General features: G+C 38.9%; 1 protein-coding gene across 1 annotated transcript in view; it reads right to left on the bottom strand.

Annotated features, from left to right (window-relative positions):
* Nucleotides 1–9,827, bottom strand: part of LOC107754648 (signal peptide, CUB and EGF-like domain-containing protein 2) — a 23,658-nt gene that overhangs the window by 4,924 nt on the left and 8,907 nt on the right. Inside the window, exons 7-14 of the mRNA XM_016571187.1 lie at nucleotides 5,847–5,969; nucleotides 5,341–5,457; nucleotides 5,059–5,181; nucleotides 4,639–4,755; nucleotides 4,461–4,550; nucleotides 3,827–3,931; nucleotides 2,994–3,155; nucleotides 2,533–2,736 (exon numbers count right to left, since the gene is read on the bottom strand). Of these exons, the coding sequence (XP_016426673.1) occupies nucleotides 2,533–2,736; nucleotides 2,994–3,155; nucleotides 3,827–3,931; nucleotides 4,461–4,550; nucleotides 4,639–4,755; nucleotides 5,059–5,181; nucleotides 5,341–5,457; nucleotides 5,847–5,969 (1,041 nt within the window). The remainder of the gene's footprint in view (nucleotides 1–2,532; nucleotides 2,737–2,993; nucleotides 3,156–3,826; nucleotides 3,932–4,460; nucleotides 4,551–4,638; nucleotides 4,756–5,058; nucleotides 5,182–5,340; nucleotides 5,458–5,846; nucleotides 5,970–9,827) is intronic.

The following is a 9,827-nucleotide window of genomic DNA, read 5'->3' as shown; positions in this document are numbered from 1 at the left end:
TACAAAAACAAACAAGCAAACAATAAACTTAGCACATTTATGGACAGGAGAGGAAAGCGGCAGCTGACAGGGCAATCTTGTGCAAACTCCTCCTCCTGTGACTGTTTAGCTTTGCTGTTCATATAGAGTTCATCATTGTGTGTTTTGGTAATATCTGACTAATGGATTACATGTTCATTTCATGTCAAATTTCAAAATGTATGTGTGCTTTAAGTGAATTAGCATGGAATTTCACACAAAAATGAAAATTCTGTCATCATTTACTTACCCTCTTGTTGTTCCAAAATTTTTTGACTTACTTTCTTCAGTGGAACACAAAAGATATTTTGAACAATATTTTTGACCACACCATGAAAGCCAGTGGCATCCAAAAAAGGGGGAAAATAGAGATATTCAAAATATCGTTCTACAGAAAAAAGAAAGTCATACAGTTCAGGAATGACAATCAGGGTGACTAAATGATGGCAGAATTTTATTTATTGGGTGGACTATTCCTTTAATTAGGTAGAATACATTTCATGATAGGTTCTGATCGCTCTTCAGGGTTTAAAAAGCAAAGGTAGGTCTGTAAAGCTCTAAAGAAGTGTTGAAGCACAAATTTTCCCCACTCACTCTAGGAGCTTGCACAAGCCCCACTGGGATTTACAATGGAGTGGGCAAACTGAAAAGGCTAAACTGCACTTAGTGAGGCAAGCCAGAGGGGGAGGCCAGAAGAGGGAGGAAAAAATCTAGCTTTTTTTAGAGCTCGATTTAAGCTGGCACTTGGACACTGCACTTCTGTGTACCTTAACTGTATGCCTGCTTTAGTGAAAAGAGCAAAACTTACAATCCTATATTCAGCATGGATTCAATTAATTACTTACTGGCAAGCGTGTACATTTCACTTGGCATTGCTTTCCAAACATGTTAAATGAGATGTAGATGTATAGCTTGGATCTGCAAAGTTGGACTTGTGATTTGTAAAACAATGAGGAGGGAGCTGGTCAGTGGTCACCAGTCTTCTCACTTCATTCCCCTCCATTATCATACTCCAATGGAGAGTTAACCCACTGCGGTTAAAATGGATCACACACTCAAAACCCCACCCCCTGAGGCAAAGAAGAGAGAGAACCACTGCGAACTCCCCAAACTACTTCAAAATAGACACAGGTAGAGACAGAAGGTATATGGGCAGTGATACTACCATTCAAAAATCAGCAAGTTTTTTTTTTGTTTGTTTTTGAAAGAGGTCTATTATGCTCACCAAGACTGCATTTATTTGATCAAAAGTACAGTAAAAACAGTAATATTATGAATCATTATTACAATTTAAAACAACTGCTTTCTATTTTAACATATTTTAACATGCAATATATTTCTGTGATGGCAAAGCTAAATTTTCAGCAGCCATTATTCCAGTCTAATTTTAAATTAATATAAAAAAAGTGATTGCTGACCCAAACCTTTAAGACCCAAATGCATGAAAAGAAGATCATATGAAAACTTCTGTTCAAGTAAAAATGCCTTTTCAAAAATAATCTAAAGACGAAATTTCAAAAACGTCTCAAACTGCAATGCAAAAGTCTTGAAACTGAACTTGAAATCCCATCAGATTCTTCCAAAGTCAAACTAAAGCGAAAATGACATGCTGTAATTTAGTTTGTCACCAATTGTCTCATTTCATCTTTTTATTCAGTTTCTTTTGATGAATTTAGGGTTAGAAACATCACAAATTTGATACATGGACAAAACATAATGGAGATGTCTATTAAGTCTCTATAGCTATGAAAGTGCAATCTCAGAGCAATAACATTTCACTTGGAGTCAGACTGTTACAGAGAAGTCTTTACAGCAAATGACAGCCTTGAAAAAGCAGAGCGCCTTTGGTTGTCTGCATTACAGCTGAAACTGAGCCTGTAAAAGATAATGGACTTTTCCACCATAAAAGAGGACAAACATCCTCAGCAGTACCGTCACCTTAAAAAGACATCTTTGAAAGAGCCTTATGTCAAAGACAATGAAGGCAATGAGATAATGTTCAACACAATATGTCCTCCAGACAAAGAGTTTGCTAAGCCTCACATACAGTCCCTCTGAGATGTTTATTCTAGAGGCTAACGAAAATGGATGTCAAGTTGAACATATGCTGTAGCGAGCTGATCTGAAGTACGCCTGTCACACAAAACATGTACTCGGCTTCAGTCTTGAGGTTGGAACAGCATTCAGCTGTAAGAGCCAACAGCAGCCTTCTGTTTCCCAATCTTGCCTCTTAAATAAAACTCACGCCAACTCTCTCACACCATACATATTATACTGTATAACACCTAATATATGTCAGTTATCTGGCCTGCACTGATGCCAAATCCACTTCTACAAAATACCAGTCCAAGCACTCCATAATCTAAAATGCTGTCGGATATAACCGATTCATTCCAACTAGACATAATCAGTGACCTGGAGCACAACCAATATGCAAAGTAAATTATATAATACATATGGGAATCTTAACAAATATTCCTCAAGCAACTATAAGTTGTGTATATTTGCACTCACCACATTTCTTGTCCAGCGGAACTTGTCCGGTGCCGCAGTGGTCTGGTGGGTCAGCAGGTCGGACAAGTTTCTTAGCCAGCTCATACTCCGATCCAGCAAAGTGCAGGTGAAACTGCTCCCGGTTAATGGACTTTCGAAGAGTGCGGATAGTCTTCCTAAGCCGCTTCTCAGAGTGCCGCCGAACACATGCCAGGTCACAGCCCTCTGCTGAGAGAAACACTGGATACCATATCTAGTACAGAACAATATAATACACACACAGAGTGCACACAAACACCCATTTCATGCACACTGTCCACTACTGAATATAAAACCCACTTCCATCTTTAACCAGGAGATACTTTCACCTGTTGGCTTGTTTTAGTAACAGCGACAGGAGCAGGAAGAGGGAGAGATGCGAGCAAGCAGTGAGAGGCCTAAGGTTTCTATTGAAACATACACATGCAGTGCACGAAACCAACCTGTTACCTCCTCCAGGTTCACATCCAGCTCAAACTGGGCAGTAATAGAGGACCCTTCCTCTTCGCCAGCCTTCCGCCCGTGGCGACTACGTTGCTGTCTGCTTGAAGAGGCACAGTGCAGGCTAACAAAGCTGAACTGGACATTCTCGGTGGCTCTTTTATCTGAGTAAATAGATATTAAAGACTTAATGGATTTAGAGAATCGTAAATGAAAATGAAGGCTCAACTCTTGTTTTCTTTTGTTATTAAAATCCATTTTTTTCTTGCATCCCTTTTGCTTCTCAGTATGGATAACAGTGCAGAAAGAATCAAACATGAGCAGAGAGAGGAAAAACTATTTCACTGAAGAGTGTGGGACTCTTTCAGACTCTCAGACCCTGAGTCTGATCAGGAGGTCACTGTTGTTGATGGCTTGGGTAGGACTTGGGTAGTTGAAAGGCATGTCATGGCTAATTTCATCTAACTCTTTTGAACACTGCAGGACAATGAGTGCCAGCAAGACTAGATTCTAACTTGAACATCCCCCTCATATACACCAAATGACACTGGTCAGTATCAAATTTGTAACTTGTGAAATTATATAGCATTATTATAGATATTTCTGTGTCTGGCTTGCTGCATCGCTCTTTTTTTCCATTGAGTATACTTGCTTAGAGAGGAAAAGGCTAGTGATTTCCATTTCAGTCTTGAAAAATGTTGACAAATGTAGTCATGCCACAGTGTTTAATGGGGTGGATTTAGACTTGGACTTAAAGCCTGTGCAAACAAATTGCTGCTTCATTAGTTAGTGGCGTATATTTTCAGTGAGAACTGTGTTGCTTCGAGGCCAGTACCTGACAGGGCGGTTTTGAAGCTCTGTGCAAGATTTTCCTGACTCCGCTTCAGATTGCACTTCCCCTGACCAGATTTAAATGTAGCAATGGTTTTGATTCCTGAACCTGCAACAGGAAGGAACTTTCACTCATCACATTCATTATTTCAGACCAGTGTTGTTATTGTTAATTAAACAAAAACTTTTAATTAATATTAGATGTGAAAACTTAAATTTAAACTTGCCCTGGCAACTAACTGAAATAAAATAAGTTTATTCTGAAGTGCTAATATTACTAAAATATTATAACCAAAACCAAAAATAAATAAATAAATAAAGCTAAATAGAAATATTTAAACTGAAACTTTATAAAAACTATACAATTTAAATTTAAAATAAAAATATTTAAAAAACTTAAAACTACTAAAACTTGAACTAAAATTAAAATGAAAACTGAAAATATAAAAATGAAAGAGAATTCAAAATATTAACTATTACAACAACATAATAACAACATCACCGTTTGGGATTTCAAATAAATTATTCTAAATTCACATAATAATATCACTCTATTAAGTGTGAATACTTAACATAAAGAATGAAGCTGAAGACAATTTGGAACAGTTCAAACCCAATACACATCCACATGGATTTACCTGGGCAATATGACCCATTCCCTTTCCACTGTCCTCCTGCATGGCACGGCAGGGGCATGCCACAGGTCACAGTGTATGAATCTTCAGCTCCTACAGATGAAGATGAAGGTGTCAGAGAAGCTCCAAGCAAACTCCAGCATGTAGACAAAGAAAGATCTCTACATGTTGTAACACTCACCACTGATGATATGAACCTGCGACTGGCAGGTCAGGTAGCAGAGCTCGCCCCCTCCCTGCTTACTGCAGTTGAGAGTGGGTCTGGCAGGTGGCGGCACTAGTGGAGAGTCCTCTGCTTCTGAATGTGAAAATCACAATGCTTAAATGGGAAGCTATGGTATACATGCCGAGAGCAAGGTGGATGGAATGAGTTAGAAACACAGATCGAAAGCTCAACAATGTAGTGTGTTTAAGATGAGAACATGTGAGATTTGAGTTAGACAGCACCTGGTATCTGTTTGTTCAGCAATAGCACAGACAGAGAGAGCCAGATAAAGGAACTCAAAAGTATCTCCTGCTTTTAACTCCCACTGATTTCCATCTAAGCCGACATCATCAGATATAGAAATCCAGCATTCAGAATCACTCAGGCTCATCTTACCGATACAGTCTTTCTTGTTCCAGTGCAGCTTGTAACCAGCATGACAGTGGCACTCAAAGCTTCCCATGGTGTTTTCACAGGTGTGATCACATCCTCCATTGTTCAAACTACATTCGTTTATGTCTAAGAATGGAGGAATAGGCAAACGCTAAGTAGTATTTCAGGTAAACAAGTCTTAAAGTTGCACTTCATCTGTAATAATTCTGTGTGATTGGTCAATAAAACAGCATCATAGACCTTTGTTTTTGTTTTTTAATTTAAAATAGCTGTTTGTATCCTTACCTCCACAATGGGCAAGCCCATAAAGAGTGTAGCCCTTGTTGCAAACACACTGGAAGCTACCAGGTGAGTTTACACAAGTGTGGTCGCACGTCCTCTCAAAAAAGCACTCGTCGATATCTATAATCAAACCAAAATTAACTTAAATTGAAAACTGCACACTGCACAGCTTCTACATCAAACACACTCTCATTTCCTGTTCAAAGGCTCCATATTCAGTTTGAAAGATATCAATCAATCCCTGTTTTTATTAATAACAGGGAAAGGTACTTGTAAGACTTGTATCAAGGAGAGGGAGTTGTCTGTGTGCTTAAACGAAATATATTCTTTCACTCTAAGTCTGTGTTAAGGATCTTCAAAGGAATCTTGCAAGTCGATACTGGCACACTTCACGAGACTCCCATCCGGTCTTATCTCCAAGCTTAAGTTACAAACACAGATACTAACACCAACCCCCACGCTGCTTCTCTACGTTGTGTTGGACCTATAGCAGAAGAAGAGCATCCTACCCTGGCACGAACGCTCATCCGTCAGCAGTTTGAAGCCTTTTCGACAGTTACATTCAAAGCTGCCAATGGTGTTCCTGCAGTAGTGGTCACAGCCACCGTTATGGAGTTCACACTCATCAATGTCTGAGAGACAGAGAAGGACCAAATCACACTGTAGAACATAGATGGACTTATCAGCTATAGGGTGAATCTCACGAAATCTGTCAAGAATATTATCTGTAACATTATCAACCGTAATGTATATATAATATAATATAATATAATATAAACTACTGTTCAAACGTTTGGGTCAGTAATATTTTTTAAGTCTTTTGTGCTCAACAAGGTTACATGTATTTTATCAATAAAAACTGTACAATTGTGAAATATTATTACAATTCAAAACAACCATTTTCTATTTTAATACATTTTTAAACATCATTTATTCCTGTGATGGATGAATGTGATGCTGAATTTTGCGTAGCCATTACTCCAGTCTTTAGTGTGACATGATTTTTCAGAATTAATGTTTTTCTAATATGCTGATTTTGTGGAAACTGTGATACATTTATTTGAATGATTCTATGATGAATAGAAACTTCAAAAGAGCAGCAATTATTTGAAACAGAAATCTGTCCCACTTTAAATTAAGTGGCCTTAACTACTATGTACTTACATTTACATTAATTATTTGGTACAGTGCACTTATTGTGTACATACATGTTTTACATTGTACTTATATTTTAAAACATACCTGCATGTAATTACATGTGTAATTAATTACATTTATAATTACACTGTTGACCCATCCCTTACACCTTAACCCACCCTTAACCCTTTCCAAACCTGTCCCTAACCTTACCCATATCCCACCTCAATAGCAGCAAAAGTGTTTAGCAATACAATATGAACACAATAAGTACTTATTTTTGATGTAGGTACATAGTAGTTAAGGCCACTTAATATAAAGTGGGACCCAGAAATCTTTTGTAAAATGTCTTTACTGTCACTTTTGACCACTTTTGACCACTAATGCGTCCTTGCTGAATGAAAGTATTAATTTGATGACCCCAAACTTGTGAATGGTAGTGTACATTCTTTGCTTTTGATTTTGGAGTGAAATGTGACTTAAGACATGTTTTTGTGAGATTTAGCCTAAAAGCAACTAAAATATACAGTGGGTACGGAAAGTATTCAGACCCCCTTAAATTTTTCACTCTTTGTTATATTGCAGCCATTTGCTAAAATCATTTAAGTTAATTTTTTTTCCTCATTAATGTACACACAGCACCCCATATTGACAGAAAAACACAGAATTGTTGACATCTTTGCAGATTTATTAAAAAAGAAAAACTGAAAAATGCTCAGTATTTAGTAGAAGCACCCTCTTGATCTAATACAGCCATGAGTCTTTTTGGGAAAGACGCAACAAGTTTTTCACACCTGGATTTGGCGATCCTCTGCCATTCCTCCTTGCAGATCCTCTCCAGTTCTATCAGGTTGGATGGTAAACGTTGGTGGACAGCCATTTTTAGGTCTCTCCAGAGATGCTCAATTGGGTTTAAGTCAGGGCTCTGGCTGGGCCATTCAAGAACAGTCACAGAGTCGTTGTGAAGCCACTCCTTCGTTATTTTAGCTGTGTGCTTAGGGTCATTGTCTTGTTGGAAGGTAAACCTTAGTTCCAGTCTGAGGTCCTGAGCACTCTGGAGAAGGTTTTCGCCCAGGATATCCCTGTACTTGGCCGCATTCATCTTTCCCTCGATTGCAACCAGTCGTCCTGTCCCTGCAGCTGAAAAACACCCCCACAGCATGATGCTGCCACCACCATGCTTCACTGTTGGGACTGTATTGGACAGGTGCCTGGTTTTCTCCACACATACCGCTTAGAATTAAGGCCAAAAAGTTCTATCTTGGTCTCATCAGACCAGAGAATCTTATTTCTCACCATCTCGGAGTCCTTCAGGTGTTTTTTAGCAAACTCCATGCGGGCTTTCATGTGTCTTGAACTGAGGAGAGGCTTCCGTCGGGCCACTCTGCCATAAAGCCCCGACTGGTGGAGGGCTGCAGTGATGGTTGACTTTCTACAACTTTCTCCCATCTCCCGACTGCATCTCTGGAGCTCAGCCACAGTGATCTTTGGGTTCTTCTTTACCTCTCTCACCAAGGCTCTTCTCCCCCGATAGCTCAGTTTGGCCAGACGGCCAGCTCTAGGAAGGGTTCTGGCCGTCCCAAACGTCTTCCATTTAAGGATTATGGAGGCCACCGTGCTCTTAGGAACCTTAAGTGCAGCAGAAAGTTTTTTGTAACCTTGGCCAGATCTGTGCCTTGCCACAATTCTGTCTCTGAGCTCTTCAGGCAATTCCTTTGACCTCATGATTCTCATTTGCTCTGACATGCACTGTGAGCTGTAAGGTCTTATATAGACAGGTGTGTGGCTTTCCTAATCAAGTCCAATCAGTATAATCAAACACAGCTGGACTCAAATGAAGGTGTAGAACCATCTCAAGGATGATCAGAACAAATGGACAGCACCTGAGTTAAATATATGAGTGTCACAGCAAAGGGTCTGAATACTTAAGACCATGTGATATTTCAGTTTTTCTTTTTTAATAAATCTGCAAAAATGTCAACAATTCTGTGTTTTTCTGTCAATATGGGGTGCTATGTGTACATTAATGAGGAAAAAAAATTAACTTAAATGATTTTAGCAAATGGCTGCAATATAACAAAAAGTGAAAAATTTAAGGGGGTCTGAATACTTTCCGTACCCACTGTAACCTCTAAATATGGTGGTTTTTTTCTGGCGGTATTTTGTGATTTATGGAGCGATTAAAAGAGAGATCCCCTCAGTAAAAGCCTTTAACTCTAATATGTAAAAAAAAAATTGGACCAGGCTTTATGCAATGTTCAGTTTATTATTCTGGAAATATATGCAAATGAGTGCATATTTAATTAGATAATGCAACGTTTGCATATGTGAACATAATGTTACAGAAAACTTAAAGGCTTCATTTGGCCAAAAAATTTAAATTGTCATCATTTCCTTACATCAAGTTGTTCCAAACCTGTATGAGTGTTTGAGCACAGAAAAATATATTTTGAAGAGTGTAGGTAACCAAACAGTTGATGGTAGCCATTGTATTTTTGCATACTGTGGCTACTGTAAACCATAAACTGTTTGGTTACCAACATTCTTCAAAATATTTGTCATTTTGCATTATTGACACACTATTTTCCTAATTAATGCTGTTCAGTTGCTTTGACACAATCTGTATTGTTAAAAGCGCTATATAAATAAAGGTGACTTGACTTGACTTGACTATATAAATCAGTCTCACACCACCATTCAACGCTGAGTATTGTTTAGCATTTATCACTCTTCTAGCGGTAGCTACTTTACGGAGCCAGTTCCCAGACTAGTTCATAGTTTAGTCTAGTCGTGCCTTGCCTGTTTTCCTGTGTGAAGATCTTTGCCTGTGTATTACGGATTACCCCTTTTGTCAAGCCCTCTGGATTCTGTTCGCCTATCGAAGACCCACGCTTGTCCTAGGATTACTCTTTGTCTTGCCTGTGTTGTACCTGTTTGCCATTGTTTGACCCATGCCTGTTATATGACCACGTCTTGGAAATAAAGCCGTGCATATGGATCCGCACGTCTCACGTCTCGTTCGCCCCGTTACAGAATACTCGGCCACACAAGGATCCAGCAGCTGTTCAAGTGGACATTGGTCAGGCATGGACACACCAAGAATATTATTAGCTCTTAAACAAGGTCCACGATCGTTAGAGAATCATATTCAAGAATTTTTAGCCATCACTCACTATTCAAATTTTCCGGACATAATTTAGAGTTTTATGATAGAGTTTTTCTGTGATGGCATTAACCAACCTCTAAGGTCTAAGCTTAGATGCGAAGGTCCGCGTTCGTCACTCAGTCAGTTTCTGGACTATGCTCTGTTGACTGTTGGTTTATCGTTCACTGTGGGTGTCGCGGAGGAACGC

Source organism: Sinocyclocheilus rhinocerous, unplaced genomic scaffold, assembly GCF_001515625.1.
Source record: "Sinocyclocheilus rhinocerous isolate Xijiao unplaced genomic scaffold, SAMN03320098_v1.1 scaffold742, whole genome shotgun sequence".
Taxonomy (NCBI): Eukaryota; Metazoa; Chordata; class Actinopteri; order Cypriniformes; family Cyprinidae; genus Sinocyclocheilus; species Sinocyclocheilus rhinocerous.
This window is presented reverse-complemented; position numbering and strand designations above follow the sequence as displayed.